At 35.2% G+C, this 23,627-nt stretch overlaps 1 protein-coding gene across 1 annotated transcript in view; it reads right to left on the reverse strand.

Moving 5' to 3' along the window:
- Positions 1 to 1,401: 1,401 nt before the first annotated feature.
- LOC149842379 (WD repeat-containing protein DWA2-like) overlaps positions 1,402 to 23,627 on the reverse strand; it is a 29,755-nt gene continuing 7,529 nt past the window's right edge. The window contains exons 7-13 of the mRNA XM_090001407.1: positions 12,430 to 12,499; positions 3,273 to 3,361; positions 2,948 to 2,993; positions 2,793 to 2,866; positions 2,619 to 2,692; positions 2,491 to 2,549; positions 1,402 to 1,757 (exon numbers count right to left, since the gene is read on the reverse strand). Of these exons, the coding sequence (XP_089857533.1) occupies positions 1,716 to 1,757; positions 2,491 to 2,549; positions 2,619 to 2,692; positions 2,793 to 2,866; positions 2,948 to 2,993; positions 3,273 to 3,361; positions 12,430 to 12,499 (454 nt within the window). The 3' untranslated portion in view covers positions 1,402 to 1,715. The remainder of the gene's footprint in view (positions 1,758 to 2,490; positions 2,550 to 2,618; positions 2,693 to 2,792; positions 2,867 to 2,947; positions 2,994 to 3,272; positions 3,362 to 12,429; positions 12,500 to 23,627) is intronic.

Genomic DNA, 23,627 nt, shown 5'->3' on the forward strand with positions numbered 1-23,627 from the left:
CCTTTATGATTAGTTACTGAAAGAAGGTTTGCATAGTATCTCGAGAATGTCATATCATATATGTAAATTTAGTGAGGTATTTGTGAAGTTATGCAGGTTTCAATTACAGGAGGTTTGCAAATTTGGTTATGTGAACTTCGTGAGATCCCCACAAAAAATGTGTGAATCTACATTTTAATGAGAGTTTATGATCCTTAGAAAGCATACCAATATATCACGCAAACTGTATGAAGGGTAAACATATCCTAAAAATGTCAAACATTTGTAATTTTCAAAAATTACGTGGCATTTTAGAAAACATGTCATTTTGCCGTACAATACGATTCATTTTTGCTTTCCAAATGCATGTTGTCTACTAACCCAACAAGAAGGTGCATTTTGCTTGAACAAGGTACCCAACCTTCTGTAGTCAACCACCCAAAGAAACACATGGGAGGGTGTGTGTGGGGGGGGGGGGGGGGGGGGGGGGCACCTCTAGCAAAACTGCAACTTTGAGGGCCATTGTGCAAGAAAACAAACCCCAGGCTTAGCATCACATTCATCCAAGGGGGCCTAGGCAACAGCGGGGCAGTGACCTACTAGCTCTGCATGGATCTCTGAACTGAAACTCTCTGGATGGCCATTTGGCCTATAAATCCAGAAGAGTCCTTTCTTTGATGGAATGTGATTACATGAACACGTTGATGCACTTCTTACCGACCATCAACCTAAAATGATGACACCACCACCCAGGAGTAGGGCTCGGACCATGTCCAAACAAGAGGTTTCTGACAAACCATACCAGTTAACTTTAGAAAAGGAACAACGCACACCACAGACTTATATTGTTCTTTTGACTAAAGCTGTTTTCCTTGAAGATCTGAATGAGGCTGCCAAGGACAATGTTCCTTCATAATACCCAACAGCGCCAGAAAGTCTGTGCCATGGATCAGTTCATGGCCAACAGCCTGATCACATGACCAGTATCAGTGTTGACTGAGACAATGGCAAACTTAAAAGCTACTACTGTGCAGGTAGGCTAGGCCGGCTTTGGGCTGGATCCAACTCCAAGCCTATCAACTTCAGGCATGATTTTTTCTAAACAGTCAAGGTCTGAGCTTATGCTTAAGGCTTTATCCAGTTCAATTTGGTCGGACAAGCGTAACATGCAAGTCCAGACTAGGCTCGAGCCTGGCAAAGGTACAAAGCCAAGGGCATATATGGGTAGTAAGCCCGGTATGACAGACTAGCCTCATTTGAACCTGGTCTGCTCGATGCCTCCTATGAACTCAACCTCTACTGCAACCAGGGTATTTTGGTACTCAGATTCACGTGTGGAACTTAAGCAGCCGTAATTACATCCGATAAATCACAAAAACAATGCATCTCTAAGAATCAATGAGTTTTAAGCACAAAAAGAAATAAAAATTGTGTGCCATGAAACCTACCAACATGGCACCCAGCTTTGCAATTTTAGAATTGTCAGCATATGAGAAGCCTTTTTGCAGGATAGAATAAAACAGCTTAGGTTTTTTTGCTAGTTCAATCTTAAGCGGAAACCTCAGAGCAAGAACTGGGTAATCACAAGTCACAATAACATTAATGTGTTGGGTATTTATGCTAAACGCAATCAAATGCACTCCAGCTTGTGCACTCAAAGGCAAATTGCCACTGATCAATTTCTGGAAACATCCAAAATAAGGTGCTCTGAAACCGGGGCTTCCAGGCATTAGCTTTCATCGCTTTGGAAGGTATGGCTTGACAGATTCTACCACCACCTGCAGTAGTCACAAGGTACAACTTGATTGAGCGCAACAAAGGCATTCAATTGGTCATAAAATTGGATGAACATACTTGCCAACCAAGAAATTATATGAAACGATGACACTCAACATGCATTTGTGCCCTGAATGCTAATGTTTTTCAGAAGCACTATGGGATATTTCTGGCCTGAAGAAAAAGAGAACTTGCCACTGGAAGTTTAGACAGTAGTTGTGGTGTTCAATTATTATGCTTCTCTGCATGCATTTCATACTGAGTTGTAAGACACCAATATTTTGAGTCTAACCATGTAAGCACCAAATATATATCATGGAAAAAGAACTTAATATGAAGGCAGAACCAAAACAACAAAAAAAGGAACATCTAAGATACTGAATGGATTTCACGATTATGTGAAAACAGCGCAACATGTTTATCTATGGTTAAGCAATGGCAAAAAAATTGGTAAATTTACTGTTAATAGCAGTTCAAATGCTAATAATTTTCAAGAATATTCATGCAAACCCATTTATTCATTTCAGTGAGGAAAAGAAACTAGCCTATATGGTAGTCCAAAATATCCCAAAATTTGTGGGAGTACTGAATATTACATGCTCTTCGATTTGATGAACACACAAAAATATTCTGAAAATATATAATGTCTAGCAATTTTTCCTGCAAGAATATGTCTCTGTAACATGCTGCAGCAACTTAAAAAAAAACTGAAAATAAAGTCAATCATCTACTTACCCTCCCATCATATGACAAAGAAGCAAATATCCATGGTTCCCGGCAACTCCATGCAAGACCTGCAGTTTTGGGTGGTTATCAAAAGCTCAATCCAGCCTTTCTGAAAATTAAAAAAAAAGGAAGCTTACCATATACACAATCCTCATAATCACCATATGAGTGAACCAGAGGATCTGTTTTTCTGGAAGGTGACTCAGACATGCTGTGGAACAATAGAAATAGTTTACAAGCCACAAAGAATAAAAAGTGGACTAAAAATACTGAAAGAATAGAGACCCTTCACCCCTAGAAAAGCAGAATACCTTTCAGATGTAGCAACATCACCGCCATGCACAGAAGCAAACCACAGGTTAACAGCAGAATCTGTTCCAGAGCTCTGCGATAATGAATGGCCCAAAGAGTTTACCATACCACAAGCAATGGAATTAAGAAATAATCATTCTCATAATCGAATTACCAAAATCAGCTCATCATATTCTGGGTTGTGCTGGATGGACCATGTCCTGCAATTCAGTCAAAATATGCTCAAACATACAATATTCTTGAGGAAAAGCACAGCCAAAGGAACATACAGAAAAGAAAAGAAAAGCATCCAGATGCCTAGTGCAAGTTGGGCTGAAAATCACTAGTCCTAGCAAGATCAGTAACAATAATAGGCCTGCAAGTATGTACATTCAGTGGGATGTAATAAATGAAGAGAAGTGTGCAAATATCAATTACAGAAACTCAGAAGTTTGCAAATATCAATTACAGAAACTCCAAGGTAGTCTATAGAAAGATACCAATGTGCATGACCAGGAAGCTCTCTGATAGGAGAATTTGGCATTCTAAAATCCCAAATGTAAATGCCAGATTCATACTCTGCAGTCACCTGGGGTAAGTAGAACCATTTTCATCAGTCAAACAAGAAAACAAAAGCCATGTAGAATCTTGAAAGAAGAGGCACTCAGCTTCTTCATGCTAATGAATTTCTAAGAAACCACCAAAAAGGCAAAGAAAATCAACAAATATTAAAAGTTATTTCTTGCAAAAGTAAAATCTATACATTTCATGCCACCAAATCTTTTTTTTTTTGCACAAATGCATGCTAAGTGAACGCATGGCATCAAGGAACAGAATAGTCCTTAACTCCTTATGGTTGCTTATGTTCTAATGCAGAATAATCCTCGGTTCCTCACAATTTTTTATGACTCAGACACTGAAATACAGCTTTGCTACCATCAGCACCTATAGAAAATAAAACAATGCTATCTCACAGGTGCTGAAAGATGCAGTAGAAAAGTGCACAGTTATGTTCCGCATAGGAGAAACAGACCAAAACATCCAGGGGAATTTTCTTAATTATCTGGACCACCGTAACTTTGCCCTGAGATTCTGGGACAATACTGTGCAACTCCTAGGTCTTTTATTCAAGAATTGGTTCTGCATGCTTTGCAGTTTTACACATGCTTGTACATTGTATACCAGAGTATGAGCATATTTGTAATTAACCCAAAGTAATAAATAAATAAATATATATATATATATAGTAACGATACGGTGCTCCCGGAGACCCTGCTTTTTATTAGCCATTGGATCTTTTGAGATCTAACAGCTGTGATGCATGCAGAAATATAGCTGCTCTCACTTTAAATATGCATGCAATGCTTTGGAAATTCCAGCTGTTACCTTAAATGGATCTCTCTCTCTCTCTCTCTCTTGTCCTTTCCCATGCAACTGCCTTAAATGACACTCTCTCACAAATAGATATGGTGGTGGATCTTGTAGTGTGTGGACATGGATGATGCCATGTGCTCACATGCCATCATCCATGTAGTGTGTGGATCTTAAATGTCTCTCTCTCGTCCTTTCTCTCTCACACCACATGGATGATGGCATGTGATGTTAATATATATATATATATATATATATATATATATATACCCGATAGGGGTATTTTAGACTTTTTACATAGTTGTTTCTAAAACCAACTATTTTTATGTTTTTCTATTCTTCCTTTTTTTATTTTTATTTTTTGTAGCATGCATTGGGAGTCCCAACATGGAGTCGTTGGGAGCCCCAACGACTCCATGTGGGAGACCCCACTGCTCTCTCATATGTGTACAAATAGGGGATTCCACCCCTTGTAATGGTCAAGCATTTTCATGCTCTCTCTAATAAATATTTCATTATTTCTCATGTTTGTGTAGCCTTTTTTAGGCTTTTGTATTGTCCCTTGTGGACTTCTTATTTGTGTAACTTAGTGCTTGTCCATTTTTTAACTTTATGAATGCTTGTGCATTCTTGGGTTACATTACCACATACTTTATTACATGTGGGTACATGCCATCATCCAAGTCCACGTATGTCTAGGTTTTCTAAAAAAAACTTAGTTTCCAACAATCTCTCTCTCTCTACTGCTGGACGAGAGCTGAGAGCTCCACTGATCTCTCTCTCTCTGGAGGACTTCCCCCATCCGAATCAATCAGGTACTGTGATACCCTAGTTTTTTATTGTCTTTCATTCTTTCTTTTATCCAGTTTTTGATCTCTGTAGGATCCAGTTTTTTATTCTGATTCTGCCTTAAGTCTCAAGTTGAGGAGCATCCTTTGATCATTTGACGAAAACCTCAAGAAACCAGGTAGACAAATAGGCATCTTCCCCTTCCTTGATAGAAGTCATTGCCTGAATTTTTTAGATACAAGCACAATCAGATTAGCTCAAATCTGAAATTCTAATTGCTGAACCTGAATGCTAACTGGTTGTGATTAGAAAGTCATGATGCTTTCTGATGATGGATTTATTTCCATTAATTGACTATGTAATATATCATAGTTTTTCATTAAATATTAATATTTAATATGACAAAATTATGGAAAATATTTAAATATGGACTGACATCAACATGGGTCTGGACATGGTCCATGGCCCGTTGACAAGATCCATATATGGCAAGAAAAATCTGTAAATTTATTTATTTTCACCTTTAAATTTGAGCGAAATTCAAGTTAAAATTAGGTTAAATTCAGGCAAAATTCAAGAGCAAAATGGATCTAGGACCATAGTTAGATCTGTTTCGGAACGTAGATCTCGTAGGAGATCTATTTTATTGAATTTGGATATCTGTTAGCTCAGAAAATGCGTTTTTCAAACTTGACCAGCTTCTATTTTTGGGTCTTTTTCGATTTGGATCGGACTCGACCCGCTCTGTTTATAATTAGACTGATGTTAATATGGATCTAGACATAGTCCAAGATCCATATTGACTAGTACCCGGTTTGGGTTGAGATCCAATTGAAATTGGATATGGATTTGGATCACGGGTCCAACTCAGACTCATAATCCATCCATACCTTTTTAAAACTAAAATGAATTTAAACTTTAAAAACATAAATGTGTATTTAAAGAGTAGAGGATGAGGTAGAGTTCTACCTTACTCTACCCCACTTAATACATCCAGAAGGGGGCGTCCCCCACTAGTATGGAATATTCCACAGGATAAAGTAAAATAAAAAAATAATAATAATAATAGAAGATAATGGTAGTTTAAAGGTTGGTTAGAGGTCACAAGAAATCTCTTTTTCTTTAAATCTTTGGCGTACATGCGCGAAATCCGCGTCTTTTTTAAAAAAGACAAACATGATAGACGGTAAGGCAGGACTCGATGTGTGAAACCACATATTGAGCGAAAACAATGCATACTTAGTGCATGAAGTACGAAACCATACCTCGACTAAATAAATGCATTAGTGCACAATGTACGAAACTGTACCTCAACTAAATAAATGCATAAGCAGTACACGAGATACGAAACCGTACCTCGGTTAAATAAATGTGTAAGCATTACATGAGGTACGAAACTGTGCCTTAGCTAAATAAATGCGTAAGCAATGCATGGGGTACGAAACCTTACCTCGACTAAATAAATACGTAAGCAATAGCCTGAGCATGTAATAGCGCGGTGGCAAAGTAAATAGTACAAGGCAAGGCTTGATGTGCGAAACCACACATCAAGCTAAATAAATGCATATGCAGTAGCCTGTGCACGTAATAGCACGGCGGCGAAGTAAACCATACAAAGCAAGACTTGATGTGTGAAACCACTCATCGAGCTAAATAAATGCGTAAACAATAGCATGTGCACGTAATAGCACGATGACAAAGTAAACGACATAAAGGAAAAAGACAAGAATCGAAAAACCGTGTCCTTAAATTAAATGTGTATATGTATATGTATATGTATATATATATATATAAATTATATGCTTATTTATAAGTTTTAGGATTGTCCTTCCATTGTCCTTTGTACAACTTTCTCCTACCTCGGAGATGGTAACTTGTTGACGATTTCAAGCGTAGGTTTTCAAGAGCTCGTGCCTTGGTGCACGTGTCGCGTCTGTTGCGCTGATGGGGGTGCACAAAAAGGTATTTTGTCATGTTGCAAAGAAAATGATGGAATCTTTTTACGTTATTGGACAAAGAAATGCTTGCGTCGTAGGGGTCGAACCCGAATTTGGTTCGAGTCGACTGGGCTAAGCCGGGCTTATGTCGTGAGTGAATCGAGTTGGGCTCAACTCGGTTACGTCTGTCCAACGGAAGGCGGGGAAGAGAAGGAGGCAGAGGGTGTCGCCCCTGCCTGCTAACAGAGAAGAGAAAGAGACAGGGATGTCGCCCCTGCCTGTTAACTAGGGGAAGAGAGAGGGTTGGAGACGACAGGAGGGGCGACACCCCTCCCCTGCCGTTGTTTCATCGGAAATACAGAGAGAGGGCAGGAGGGGCAACGCCCTCCTGCCGGCTAACCCAGAGAGAGGGAGAATAAACAGGGAGAAGAGAGGGAGGGCGCATACCTGCGGGGTTAGGTAGCTTCGACGGACGAACGACGGCTCTGACGAACAGAGGAGCGAGTGTAGGGGGGAGAGATAGCGTCGGGGAGAGGGAGGTAGGAGGTCTTTGGCACAGGGAGGGCTCCGGCGAGGGAGGGGGTCGGGTCCCGCCGACGAATTGAGGGAAGAAGACGAGGGGCGGAGAGGGAAAGAGCGTAAGGGGAGGGAGTGTCAGGGAGAGAGAGAGAGCAGGGGGAAAGGTTTTCCGCTTTTCGTAAAGAGGAACCCCCCTCAAGGGTTTAAATACAAACCACAAGGGGGGGGGGGGGGGGGTTGAACCCGGATTCAGTCGGATCCAACCAGAATTCGATATTCCATTTTTTTTAAATCTCGGGTTTTTACATTGGGATCCATATAGATTTTGGATATGAATTTGGATCTTGGATCCGAATCCAAAATCAAAGAGTAACCAATTTAAAGCTTTAAAATCAATTTAAAGATTAAATTAAAAGAGAATTTTGCTTTAATAGGACTTCCAGAGGGGGTGACACCCTTTGGAATATTATAAAAAATTAATTATTTAATAATTAAATTTTAACTAATTGATAAAAAAAATTAATTAATTAAATTTCAAAATTTTATTTATTTAGATAAGGTAGAGTTCCACATGGAGCAGAACTCTACCTAGAAAGGTGTTCTTGTAGAACTCTATCCTCTATAGAAAAGAGACTCTAGAGGGGGTGTTACCCTCTAGAGGATTCTTGATAGATAAAACAAAAATAAATAAATATCAAGAGAATAAAAAGAAAAATAAAATATTCTAGAAAGAGTTTATAAGGGGGTTGGACTTCCCCTCTCTCTATAATCGATATTCTAGAGAGAGAGGGAGCCCAACTCGGGGGGGAGAGAGAGAGAGAGAAAGAAAGAAAGAGAAAAAAGAAGAAGAAGAAGGAGAGGAAAGGTTGTCGATCTGTCTTTTCCACCCTATATCCGACGACTTTTCGATTTATTTTTGTTTCTAATCTAAGGTATGGATTTCTCTCTAAGTTTTTACGGGAAGAAATAGGTAGAAATCTGATTCATGTATGGGTTTGAGGGAAAAGGGAAATCTGGTTGCGAAACAACATATATTTAGGTATATGTATTGTCGATTTTAGCATATTAATATATTCGTATCATTTTTCATACATAAATCGATTTCCCTATGTGCACATATCTGAAAATATATGCGAATATATTTTCAGATTTATCGATACCATGATTCTTAACTTTTACATGAAAGAAAAATATAATAAAGGAAGCATGTAGATAGACTTTTTGATATTTTGTTCATGTTCATGTTCATGTTCATGTGGACGTGTATGAAATCTGTCATTACCTAGTGTATTTTTTGCTTCGTGTGTATATATATATATATATATATATATATATATATATATATATATATATATATATATTTATGAGATGCCCTGCCGATTTTCAGGTGGACTGTTATTGAGTTCAATCGGATGGATTGGTAATCAGATTTAACATACTGTTTTATGGACTGTTATTGAGTTCAATCGGATGGATTGGTAATCAGATTTAACATACTATTTTATGAATTGTTATTGAGTTCAATCTGATGGATTGGTGATCAGATTTAACATACTGTTTTACGGACTCTTATTGAGTTCAATTTGATGGACTAAAAAAGAAAAATCAGATTTTAACATGCTACTTCTTGGACTGTCATTAAATTCATTAAGGTTGGACTGATAATCAGATTTTTTCCATGCCTTGCCGTGGACTGTATTGAGCATTTAAAACCTATGAGCATATTTTTTTTGGTCATGTTAGTGGCCGATGGCTGGCCGACTGTTATCAATCTAATTTTTGGTTATAAAATCTATTTTAGCACCTATATGTGAACTATCATGAAAGTTTATTTTCCTGACAGATTTGGTTAACCTTACCATGGACTGTTATTAGATTGATTTTAGTCTGGCCGACTGTCATCAGCTTAGCTTTACTTTATGAAACTTGGTTTTGACAATATCATGTCACTGTCAAGACAAAACTGTGACAGGCTACCATGGTGATCAGATTAGCATTATGTGGTAGATGTAAACTTTTTACTGATTATGTATATCAAAAACATTTTCTGCTATTATGTATATCAAGAGTTTGATATGTTGTTTGCTTGTTAAATTGTTTTACTGTTGTTATGTATATCAAGAGTTCGATATGTTATTTGCTTGTTAAATTGTTTTCCGGTTATGAATACTAAACTGTCTGTCTGATTTTGGTTATCAAATTGTTGTTGTCGTGCATAATAAAACCTGTTTGGTCGGTGTGCATACCACACAGTGTTGTTATATATAGCAATCTGTTTTGCTATCCAAAATTGTCTATGTCATGCTATAGGCTGTCCACCATCAACATTGACTCACCTCATTAAAATCTGTCTTATGTTGTTTTTGGGCTGCCTATAACCCTGCTGGATGCAGCCTGTTTTCAGTTGCATTTAGCAAGCGGTTAGGGGCAGCAGTGTTGCACCCTTTGTGCAGCCACATAGTGTTGTTCACAATACTTTGATGTGCATTTTGGCAGCATGTTGTTGCTTGCCTTAGCACAACAGCGACATGCGGTTGATCGCATGTCTTGGGGCCGGATGAGACAAAATACATATCCATATGTTGAATATAAATTGTGCATGTTGTACATTCAATTATCATGTTGCAAATGCTCATGTCATACGCATTGGAAATTATGAAATTCATTTTAATGTTTGCATGAATATGATCATGTGCATGTTTGAGAGCTTATGCATAAATCAGATCATGTTAATGTGTGTTGCAAGCATCGGTTCGCATGCATATGCATATTAGTTTTATGTACATTCTTGTTTTGTGATGGAATGTGCATTGTGAATATGTTTTGATCAAGTGTGTGCATGTTCACTAAAAATTTTGCATAAGATGCATATATCACTTGAAATGCTCTTATGGTCAAATGTGAATTCTTGTAGGTCATGTGGGCCCGGAGCATGTATTGCTCCAAAATTGTTTATGCATTGCAAAATCTGTTCTGAAATTATTGGCTTTCCAAAATTATTGCACGGTTAAAATGTGACGGGCCAGGGCCCGAGTTAGGTTTTGCATGTACATTTGCAAAACAGTTCTTGTGTAAAGAATTTAATTTTTTTTTAAAATGGTAAAAGAGACCAAACAATATAATTAATCTCTTCCTTGATACATTTTCACAGTGTGGGAATCTTGAATAGCGATCGTTGGAAACCATGAGGATACTAAAACCCTATGTGCGATTATGCCCCTGAACCTGATATGGTGCACCGTTCATCCCTCGGTCACGGTTTTAGGGAGATTTCAGCAACTTTGTCTGGGGGTAGTATTGTTGATACATTTGTTATTGGTATACTAAGAAAGTAGCATCAGTGGATGCTGATTTCCCTGATGTCCAAACATTATATATTGATTTCTAATGTTCCAATAGATGGTGTTGATTCTTGATATCAGTCGAGGAACAAATGTGAAACCTAGTAATAAAATACAAATTGTGTTAAGCTACAATTGAAAAGCTAACTTGGACTTCGGGAATTGTTGTGCCCGTTTTGAGTATCTGCAGGTTTAAGAAAAGTGAAAACTAAAAATTGTGTGCATTTAATAAGATCATGCATACAAACCTCTGATAATAACTTAACAAGTATTCATGCATGTACATTGAATCATGCATCTTTACTGTTCTGCATTAGTTCATGCATTCATACTTATCCTGTCTCGTATTAAAATTGTTATTGCATGATACTTTTTCTAAATGCTTGAATGGTAAACTAATTATGAAATTATTGTTGTCACATTCCCGTGAAATTTATGCATGAATTTGATTTATGCTCTTTCCTTTCTGTTTGAATTTTTAGAAGAATTCATACAAAGAACTCTGGTTTTTACCCTGTATTTCAAAAATATTTTTAAGAACCGGGAGCTCAGTGATAGGGTGACTTGCTACATAGAGCCTGCAAGTTTGTGTGACATGTTCTGATGTTCTTGACAGAGTGGCTCTATGTTACAGACTACTTATTTATTTTTGCTATTATGACATTGATTTTATTGAGTAATAAAGTTTTTTATGCCTTCGTTAATTTAATGCACTATCTCTTGTAGTTTGGTGATTATTAAATCGGTGGACCCTGGATCCTTGGGTTTGGTTTCCGTAATTGTTTTAAAAAAAATCACTTTTCACGAGAATAAGTTGGGGTCGTTACACATCCAATTTTAGAATGTTGAGAGAGAGAGAGAGTAATTAATATTTATTGATACATGAGTTGGTTAGGTTGGTTGTCTATTTTATTTTCTATTCTTATTCTTTACTCTTTAATGCAATGAATTTAATGCAAGAAAAGGAGTCACTTTCAGGTTGGATTTTCTCATAATACATTTAATTCATATAAGGGATGGGTCTACACAATAGTCCCATATCAATGATTGAAGGAGTGGAGAAGCACTAGATCAAGTATAAAAAGGTAATGGAGGCCTCTCAGTGGACACTACTCATTTCCATTAAAGAAAGTAACATAAAAGGTTGCCTAAAATTTGCTGCTTTAATTTACAAAGTTTGTAAGCAGAGACAAAATGATCCTGTAGCATAAAATTCAAAATAAGCAACTTTATTTTGCCTTCATCAAAAAATTGACTGTAATATACACAAGCTCAGCAATAAATTCATTTGATATATCAGTTATCGAGTATATCACAAAAAAGTGATAAATTCAATATATTTGTGATATTTGTGAATGGTGTATGGGTACAGAGGAAACCCCTGCCATCTGTTCCCCATATCTCATCTATATAGCACCAAACAAGGATGAACAAGGTTTTCCCTTTTCTTCTAACATCATATATGGTGATAATCTTCAGTCAAATTATGGATATTTATATGATTCACTACCAACTATTATTCAACATCAGAAACATGACTCATATAAACAATCTGCAAAAAGTATATGATTTCTAAGTTCTAAAAGATTGTTAGATTAAATGTTGAATGAAAATTGAACTTTTACCAAGAATATCCATAGTCTTGCAAGAGATGCAAACACTGACATGGTAATTGCATAAGCATGGTAGCATGTACTTACAAGAATGTATTGTTTCTTAGAGTTATAATCTACACTACGAGCATGAGCATGATCAAGAGCAAGTGTCTTCCTGAAAGAATTTTGAGATACATGTTAGTGAACTACAATAATGAATTAAAATTTAAAGAAAAAAATGCATACTTTAGATAATCATATTGAAGCTCAAAACTAGCTAGAGATAACTAATAACGACTTTTGCAGTTTAGTGGCCTGTGTAACACCATAGTGTAACGAAACAAGAGTGCACAAATACAGTGCCAACAAAAGGCTACACAAGTGCACAAATATAATATGGTCTCTAATGGACCGATAACAATCTCATAAAAGAGATACAAAAACATGAAAACCCACAAGATCACAAAATCATAAAGCTCACAAGAGTATAACAAAAAGATATTGTATTAATGTATCTCAAATGCTTTTAGAAAGCATGCTTTTACAAGAGGAGGTGAGGCAGTCCAACGACTAGTTGGACTGACCTCCCAACAGCCATATTGACTTTAACATTTAAAAAAAGTAAAAAAAATAAAGAAAAAGACTTTTCAGTCCCTAATGGACTTTACTAAAATACAATATAAGAAATGACCAGAATACCCCTGATATATGTATATTTATAAATATACGTATATCAATGAATATGTACATAGTATTTTAACACTCCCCCTCAAACTTATGGTAAAATCACCGAAAGTTTGCTAAGAAGATACAAAAATCTGGGTAGAGGAAGAACTTTGGTGAAGAAGTCCATAATCTGAAATTTGGACTGAACATAAGGCAAAGTAATCATTCCCTTCAAATATTCTTCGCAAAATAGTGACAATCCATCTCAATATGTTTCGTCTGCTCATGAAATATGTGATTGCTGGCTATATATACGGTGCTTTTGTTATCATAGCATAGTTTTGAAGGTTCTGAAACATCAACACCCATATCTGAAAGTAATGATCTCATCCACACAACTTCAGTGGTTGTTGTAGTCATCGCCCTGTACTCAGCTTCCATGAAAGACAAAGACACTTTCTGTTGTTTTTTGTATCGCCAAGAAATGAGAGAATCACCTATAAACACACAAAAACCTTTAGTTGAGTGACGGTTATTGAAATATTCTCTTCAGTCAGAATCAGTATAAGCAATAAGGTTTAAAGATGATGAAGAAGATAAGAATATCCCTTTAGATATAGTTTTCTAGATGTATCGAACTATTCTTAATACTGCACTCATGTGAACCGATGTACACGCATGGTGAAACTGACTTGCAGTATGTACTGCATGCGCAATGTTTGGCCTGGTAATAGACATGTACATTAATGATCCGATAAGTTACTTGTAAGGAGTTGGATCATCTAATAATACTCCGTCTTCAACTCTCATTTTTGCATTTATCACTTCAGGAGTATCGGCATATTTTGTGTCAGTGATTCCCGAACGCGCAACGATATCAACTGCAAACTTGATTTGAGACAAAATGTACCCTCTTGGCGAGTAGGCTACTTCAATTCTTAAAAAATATCTAAAAAAACCAAGGTCAGTCATATCAAAAGATTTTTTAAGCATAACTTTAATTTCTTCAATTTTCTTCTGATCATTTCCAGTGATGATCATATCATCAACATACAAAAGGAAAATGCTAAGTGAGGTACCTGTAGATCTTAAAAAAAGAGCAGTGTCTGTGTAACAAAATTTAAATCCAAGGTCTACCACCATGACACTAAACCAATCATATCATGCTTTAGGGGTTTGTTTAAGCCCATATAAAGTTTTTTGAAGATAAAGAACCATATCATTTTCAATAGTCAAACCAGGGGGAGGATCCATGTAAACTTCTTCATTTAAGAATGCATTCTTAACGTCTAACTGATATATATGTCATTTTCTAATGGATGCTACTGCAACTAGAGCCCTTATTGTGGTCATGCGAGCTACTGGAGAAAATTTTTCTTCATAATTTATTCCATATTCTTTAGAGAACCCTTTTGCAACTAATCTTGCTTTATATCTTTCTAAAGACCCGTTACTTTTTGTTTTAATTTTAAAAGCCCATCTACACCCTATTGTCTTCTTTCCCTTTGGAAGATGTGGAATTGCCCAAATATGTGCCTTGTGAAATGCATCTAATTCTATTTTCATAGCTTCAACCCATTTTTTTATGTTTTTAGTTTCGTTGTAGTTAGATGGTTCATGATATGAATGAATTACTAGAAGACAAGCCCTATAGTTTGGAGAAAATGATTCATAAGAGACAAATCTATTTGGAGGCCTAAGTATTTGTTCAGATCTTCTAACACTATTTTTTTCAACATTTGTTGATTGATTATATCTTTCAAAAACACATAGATGTTCTCCATTATCTCGTCTAGAGTATTGTAAGAGATTATGAGTTGGTTCACTTTTTTTACTTGAGTCATTAATAGTCTCAAAATTACCAATGTCATTATCATCAACAATCTCATTATTTGATTTAGGTAACAAATCAAATAAGAAGGCATACTCAGATTCTTCCTTAGTTTTTTCAAGATCAAATCTATTTTCATTTAAAAGAAAAGTAACATTTCTAGAAACATAAAGTCTATCATTTGTTTGATCATAATAACAATAGCCTTTTTTATTTTTGGCATATCCAAGAAAAACACATTTTATAGATTAAGAAAAGAGTTTGTTATATTTTTCAAGAAGCACAAAATATTTACATCCAAATACCCTAAGCCTTTTCAAGTCAGGAGAAATTTTAAAAAGTTTTTCAATAGGAGACTTGTTTTCCAACGTTTGAGAATGAATTTTATTTATTAGATATACAATGATGAAGGCGGCTTCGGCCCAATTTTTTTTTAGAATTTCTTTTGAAATAAGTAGGGTCCAAATAGTTTCAATAATGTGACGATGCTTTCTTTTGGAAATACCATATTGTTGAGGGGTCCTAGCACAAGATCTTTGATGTATAATACCATGAGTTTTTAGATATAATTGAAATTCATTTGAAAGAAACTCTCCTAAGGAGTCGGAGAGGAAGACTTTAATATTTGTTTCAAATTGATTTTTAACAAGATTATGAAAGTTTTTAAAACACAAAAAAACTTCGAATTTGAGTTTAAGGAAGTATATCAAAGTATATCTACTAAAATCAACTATGAATGTAACATAATATGAATAACCACCTTTTGACATAACGAGAGCGAGAACCCATACATCCGAATGCACTAATTCAAACTTTTCATTAGACAAGGAAGTTTTAGATCCAAAAGGCATCATTTGCATTTTTCCAAATATACAATCTTCACATACAAAACCTTTATCTTTACAAAAAAAAATTCAAAAATGAAAAATAAGATAATTTGGATATACTTGGGTGTCCTAATCTTTTATGCCAAAGATCTAAATCAGTATTGTGAAAAGCATTGAGGCGTAGCGAGGCGCTCCACCAAAAACCAAGGCGAGGCGTAAAGCATAAGCCCCATTTTTTTTGAAAACTTAAAAAAAATTATAAAAAATATCTAAAAATACAAATAAATAAATAAATAAATGCTTTATTGATGAAATAACAACCAATAGAAAATAGAAAATCTCAAATAAGTACTAAAAATATGAGATTAACATATAAAAGTAACTAAAAACTGATTATATAATTGGAAAATATATGAGATTAACCAAAAAAAGTTAAAATTTACTAAGAAACTGATTACATAACTGAAATAACTGGAAAATATATGAGATTAACCTAAAAAAGTTAAAATATATGAGATTATTCTAAAAAATATGAGATTAACATATAAAAGTAACTAAAAAAATGATTACATAATTGGAAAATATATGAGATTAACCAACAAAAGATAAAAATATACTAAGAAACTGATTACATAACTAGAAAATATATGAGATTGACCAACAAAAGTTAAAATATATGAGATTATTCTAAAAAATATGAGATTAACATATAAAAGTAACTAAAAATTGATTACATAACTGGAAAATATATGAGATTAACCAAAAAAAGTTAAAATATATTAAGAAACTAATTACATGACTGAAATAACTGAAAAATATACGAGATTAACCAATAAAAGTTAAAATATAGTAATATACTAATAAACTTATTACAAAACTGAAATAACTGGAAAATATATGAGATTAACCTACAAAAACTTTGTTGATTATATCTCAGAAATCTTGTGGTAAATGTTTTTTTTTTGCACCTCAGGCTTGCGCCTTGAGGCACATAGGGTCGCGCCTCAAGGCGAGGCACGCCTTTTGCGCCTCAAGGCGCGTTTTTGATAACACTGATCTAAACTAATGCTTTTGACATGATTACAGAAAGAGTTTTTGGGTAAACATAAGGAATCCATGTAGTAAAGATCTCCTCTTTTATGGCTTTGCCCAATCAGTTTCCCTGACTAGAGATCCGTACCCAACAAGCCTTAGATAAGAAGAATACTTTACACCAATAATCGAAAATTTGAGAAACTAAAAAAAGATTTAAGTCTAATTTTGGAATATACCTCTCACATTTGGAACAAATTTTTTTTTTGAGATATTGTTGAGGTTTCCTATACACTTAACTTTTAAGGAAATACCATCGACGGTTGACACACATGAAAAATATGAATTAGTAAAATCAGATAATAAAGACTCATTATGAGTCATATGAAAAGAGGCTCCTGAATCCAAAATCTAAGAAGTCTTACCTGGAGGAGAAGAGGAGGAGATGGCGACCCCAGATGTATTAAGAATTTGTGAGACAACCTCTGCTATTTGGGCAATGGTCAAATCATTAAAGTTGCCCCATTTCTTTGATTCTTGAGGTTCTTCACTTATGGCGACCACTTTCTTAAACTTGGGACAATCCGGTCTTATATGCCCCGGTTCCTTACAATGATGACAAATGATTTTACCTTTGTATCCTCCTCCATTATGTCCTCCATTGAATTTTCTTTCAAAGTGAGGTGGTTTATATGTTTTTACAAAAATTTTGGGTCTTGACACGTCAAGAACCTCATCATTAGACTCGTGCATTCCAAGTCGTGTTTCCTCTTGACAAATTTGAGCAAGAGCCTCACTTATAAAATGAGTCGAAGTCCTATGAAGCAAGGAGGACATAACTTGCTCAAATTTCGACCGAAGACCATAAAGAAAAGAAAAGAGATTTTTTCTTTCTAATTGTGATATTCTCATTTCAATAGTCGAACCTTCTCATTTTAGTTCTAACATGGCTACTTCATCCCAAATAGGAGATAAAATACTATAAAAGTTTCTTACACTTTTATCTCCTTTTTTGGTATTACATACCTTGTCTTGAAGATAATATAGCCTAGCTATATCTTTTTGGATGAAGGTACTCTTTAAAAAAAATCATGCATCGCATGACCTTCTAAACTTGATGATGTTGGTGACGATTTTGAACTCCATGGTATTCATGAACCATGAGAGAATTTGAGCATTGTTAACTTCTCAATCCTCCAACTTAATTTGATATTCTTGTAAAGCTTTCTCTTTTTCTTCTTCAGATAGAGCTTTGACTTGATCTCCTTCTCTTCTTGTCAATTTGATTTGAGGTTCGTTAGTGGTTCCACTAACAAAACCCCATAGCTTTTTACCTTTGATGTGATTCTCCATAGCGGTTGCCCACATTAAATAATTGTTTTTATTGAGCTTGTAGGAAATAACAGAGACGGAATCTATTTTTCCCGTAACGAAGAAGTCTTGTATAGAAGGATTGGATGCAAACTAAGAGTTGAAGAGCACCACCACAAGGAGGATAATCCCAAGATAACTTTCACTATTTCAAGAGCCAAGCTTTGATACCATGTAATGAAACAAGAGTGCACAAATACAATGCCAACAAAGGGCTACACAAGTGCATAAATATAATATGGTCTCTAATGGACCGATAACAATCTCATAAAAGAGACAAAAATATGAAAATCCACAAGATCACAAAACCATAAAGCTCACAAGAGCATAACAAAAAGATATTGTATTAATGTATCTCAAATGCTTTTAGAAAGCATGCTTTTATAAGAGGAGGTGAAGTTCTATTTATAGAGCCTCACATTACATAAAGGGAGGCAGTCCAACGACTAGTTGGACTGACCTCCCAACAGCCATATTGACTTTAACATTTAAAAATACAAAAAAGAAAATAAAGAAAAAGACTTTTCAGTCCCTAATGGACTTTACAGAATTACAATATAAGAAATGACCAGAATACCCCTGCTATACATATATTTATAAATACACGTATATCAATGAATATGTACACAGTATTTTAACACATAGTGCAGCCATGAGTGTCACGGAAGGATAATAGCCCACATCTAGGTAGCAAGTACATTGAAAATTCTGAAGGACAAGTACATATAATTGACATTTTCATCAATATATTAAAGATGGATTACAATTAAAACCTGCCTATTCATTATTATGGTCCAAACAAATGAAGTAGGATATATAAAGCAGAATGATAATTCAAATCAGTTTAACAAACACTAACACATGAAAACAAAGCACAAGGAAAAATCCATCAGCAAAAGAAAATAGAAAGGATTGAAATAAGACACCAGGTTCTAGAAGCTAGACAGCTCTGGTACAACCATAATAACAGGCTTCAAAATTAGGAAGGGAAAACCACAATCAATCAGTTAGTTTCACTCTTTCAGTTGATTGGAATAGCTTGCATTGGTCAAATGTGTCACACAGCAGCTAGGATTAAAATTCAATACTGCTCCTTAAAATGATGATAGTGTAAAGTGAAGACACCATAATGGTGAGCTTCTATTATTAACAATCTTGAAACTCAAGGCCAAGATGACCTGAGCTTTGGGTTTTGCAGGAGAGTCAGATTGAGCTATAATTTTGTAGAACCTGTTTCATTTATTCAACCAGTTAATCTATGACATGTGGCCATACAGCTCACTTGCATGCTACATGATGACTATTATCTTTTCTTCCCTTAAAATATTCTTCTTAGGAAAACTTAGAAAGGCTTCAGTTGTAGCTTTGAAATGGCATATTAGCATTTGAATATAAACAGATACATCTCAATGAAAAGATGGACGAGATAAGTTCAATAAAGATGATACACAGCAGCATAATGGGAAAAAGTCAATGCAACAGAAAGGAACAGTGGAAGAAGAGACTTTGTCAAGTGAAATCATGAAAGAGGATTAAATATCAAATAAGATGGGCTTTTAGGAAAAAAGAGAGGCAAAGTTCAAACTAACAAAGAACAAAAATAGCAAAATACAAAAGAAAACTTTTTTAGGCCAAAGGCAATCATTTCTTTTTTTTTTGGTCACTGGGGATCCTAAACTAAACATGTCCAAGCGTTCTAGATGTCAAAGTTAGAAGATGTTATAATGAGGTTCTCAAAAGATGCATGGCACAATAAAGGTTCAGGAAGAACATGATAAGGATTAAAAAGATCTGAGAATTTTTTTTAAGTGTTTTATCCTGTGATTGTGACAATCTGAATGGCATCAACACTAATATAATATTTGTGAAAAAAATGAGCCATGCAACTCTTGCTCACTTCCAACAAGAGATGTGTTTAAATGTACTAATGAATGTTGTAGCATCCTTCCTTGTCTGGATGACATTTCTGAGCACACGTAGTCACAGAACTATTTCAAGAGAGAACATAAATTCCAATGATGCTATGAAGGATCACATCAGATATTTCAACAACAATTAACTACAAACTCCTATGGAAGCAGAAACTAGAATAGATAAAGCAACAAAATCTATAAGCCTAACGAGTAGGAGTGTCAATGGGTGGGTCCAAACCTGGATCCGACTAAGTGATCTGGGTATCGGATCCAGATTCGAGTCTGACCAGATTTTCATGAGAAAAACCATACCCGGATCTGATAAGAATCACATAAACCAGACCCAGTCCATGTTAAAATGTAAAACATATATATTTTTTTCTGTAATTTTATTTTATTTTTCTATATTTTTTCTGTATTTTTTAGTGTCTAGTTCTAATAGAACTAGACTCACCTTATCTAGTTAAGTTCCACTTGGAACTTAACTAGAAAGGTAACTATTGGAATGGTCCAACGGTTACCATTCCAATGGCTACAAGGAGAGCTCCTTAAGAGCTCTCCTCTTCTTCCCTTTTCAAACTTGTATATATAGGGGTGCAGCCCCTCTTGTAAAATCAATCCAATGCTTCTTAAGCATTGTGTTTTTCCGCTTCAATAAAGAATATATTTTATTCTTTTTTTGTTTCCTTTTATACCCTTTTTTAAGGGTTATACTTAAGTGTCTTTTTAAGACATTCTTTCTTACGGATCTTATTTTGTGTTTGGAAGATCCTCATTTCATTTCATGGTATTAGAGCAAGGTTCATCCTACGTCATGCGAATTTCTAGCCTTGTTTTCCGTGCCAAACTTACAAAGGTGTTTTATCACCTTGGTTGGGTTCTTTGAAGCCCCTTTTGAAGGAAGGAGAAAAGAGGAAGGCTCATTGCATCAAAATCTTGTGTTTGCTTTCTTTTACTCTCTCTTCCTCCTTATTTCTTTTATTTCTCCTTTTATCACCTTTGTAAAAGATGGATGATCAAGATAAAATCACCATCATACCCATGAAGCTAAACGACAAAAAATATGTAATGTGGGCTTCAATAATGAAGCACCACATATGGGGAAAAGGATTATGGGGCATAGTAGATGGTTCTGATTCGAAACCTAAACTTGTCCTCACAAAAATGGAAGGTGATAAAAGAAGTTCTCTTAACAGAAGAAGAGAAAAGCAAAGCCTTAGCCAACTTTGAAAAAAGTTGAAAGGAATGGCGAATAACACATGCTAAAATTATGTCATGGCTAATTAGTAGTGTTGACATAAAGAAATGCTCTAATCTGGCCAAGTTTGAGCATGCCGATAAGACATGAGAATATCTCAAGAATATGTATTCTCTAAAAGATATTGCACATGTGTGCAATCTTCAAGAAAGAGTGAGATCAATGACCCAAGGTGATAAAACTATACGTGAATACTATAATGAACTATCAAAACTTTAGGGTGAATTGACTATTTTAGAGCCAAAATGGCATTGTCCTGAGGACATTGAGCTCTAACAAAAGCAACTTGACATGGAGCACTTTTATCAATTTGTAAATGGTCTAAGATCAGAATTCGAGTCGACTAAGTCGGCCCTTCTTCATCGGGGAAAAGTTTCCTCTATTGTCGATACTATAGAGGAATTAACTATGAAAGAAAACAAAATAAAAAAGAATTCTCCTAAGACTGAAGATGATTCCGTTCTAGCTGTATCTAGACCGGAGAATCATATACGATCTTATAGACCTCCTCATTTTAACCGGCAAAGTGGTGACTATGACAAGAAAAAGGTTATTTGCCATCATTGTCATGAACCTGGACATTACAGGCCACAATGTCCCAAGCTTAAGGAGCTGAGAGAGAAAAGAGTTGTGATTGCTGGATCGAAGCCCAAAGATCAGGATGAACCAGTTTCCATGGCTCAACTAATAGAGATTCTCCAACCTCTCATCAAAGGAACCTCCTCTTCATCTGAAGCTTCAACTGGCGCAACTGCCTCATCTTTTTCCGATTCAGGTAACTTTCCTTGGCTCCTTGACTCTAGTGCTTCTTTCCATATGACCTCAAATAATCAAAGTCTATCCGAATGTGTTAAAAATAAAACAAGTGTGTCAAAAGTTTTTACAGCTAATGGAACTTCTCTTGAAATAGAAGGAATAGAAAATTTTGAAAAAACTCATAAAACTAAGAAATTTTCTATCCCAGAAGTTAGATATATTCCCAAATTAAATTTAAATCTTTTATCTGTATCTCAAATATCTGATTATGGATGTAATATTTTCTTTTCTTCTCATGGTTATTGGGTTCAGGATCGCCAGTCAGAAAAGCTGATTGGGGAAGGCTATAGAGAAGGAGGACTCTATTACATGGATTTTTTAGAAATGTCGAAGAATGCTTTTTGCTATAACATTCAGAAAATTGAGTTGGAACTGTGACATAAAAGACTTGGTCATCCACATATAGCCAAAATCCAACATTTTCCAAATCTAGGAAAATTTTGTAACTCTGAATCATTTGATTGTAAAGATTGTATTCTTGGCAAAATGAAAAGATTACCATTTCAGAACAAAACTTTTATCTCTTCAAGACCACTTGAATTAGTACACTCTAATGTTTGGGGTCCTGCACCAGTAATTTCTAAAGGAGGACTTGCTTATTACGTTATTTTTGTTGATGATTTTTCCTGACATACATGGATTTACTTTCTTAAACATAAGTCTGAAGTATTTTCATACTTTCAAACATTTCATAATATGGTTAAAAACAAGTTTCAAAATGATATTACCATTTTTCGCACAGATTCAGGGGGATAATTTTTATTCACAGATTTTAAAAATTACCTTAATTTACATGGCATCACACATCAAAGGTCTTGTTCATACACATCTCAACAAAATGGGTTGGCAGAACGTAAACATCGCCATATTATGGAAACCACTAGGACTTTATTAATAATAAATCAAGTCCCAAAAGATTTTTGGGCAGAAGCTGCCTTAACTGCCACCTATCTGATTAATAGGATGTCATCATCTTCTTTGCAAAATATAATTCTCATTGAAAAACTTATGAACGTTTCTCCAGATTACTCTAGACTGAGAATATTTGGATGCGAGTGTTTCATTTTTACAGACAAAAATGATAAACTTTTTCCTCGTGCGATTCCTTGTGCCTTTTTAGGATATGCTGAAAATAAAAAAGGTTATATGTGTTTTGACCTAAAAAATAATAGATTATATGTGTCTAGAAAATCGAAAAGAAGAGCTTCTTTGATTTTGAAAAACCAAAGGAAGTCACTGAGTACTTTTTTTTGTTAAATCTGACATTAAAATCTAATGAATATGATATTGACTATAACTTTGATAGTGATCAAGGAATTATTGATCTTGATCATAATGTTGACAATGAAGAAGTTCATAGAGACACTAGTATAAAGTATTTCAGGCGACGAGAGCCTAATCTTCCATGTACACTTGAAAGATATTCTGACATTCCAACTAGACGGTCATCCCGAGTCTCGAGGCCTCTAGGAAAGTTTGTGTCATACGAGTCTTTTTCACCTACGTATAGGGCAATCATTGCATTAATTCACTCATACGAAGAACCATCTACATATCTTCAAGCAAAAAATGATGTCAAATGGATAGAA

Source organism: Nuphar pumila, chromosome 3 (assembly GCF_984573655.1).
Source record: "Nuphar pumila chromosome 3, dmNupPumi1.hap1.1, whole genome shotgun sequence".
Taxonomy (NCBI): domain Eukaryota; kingdom Viridiplantae; phylum Streptophyta; class Magnoliopsida; order Nymphaeales; family Nymphaeaceae; genus Nuphar; species Nuphar pumila.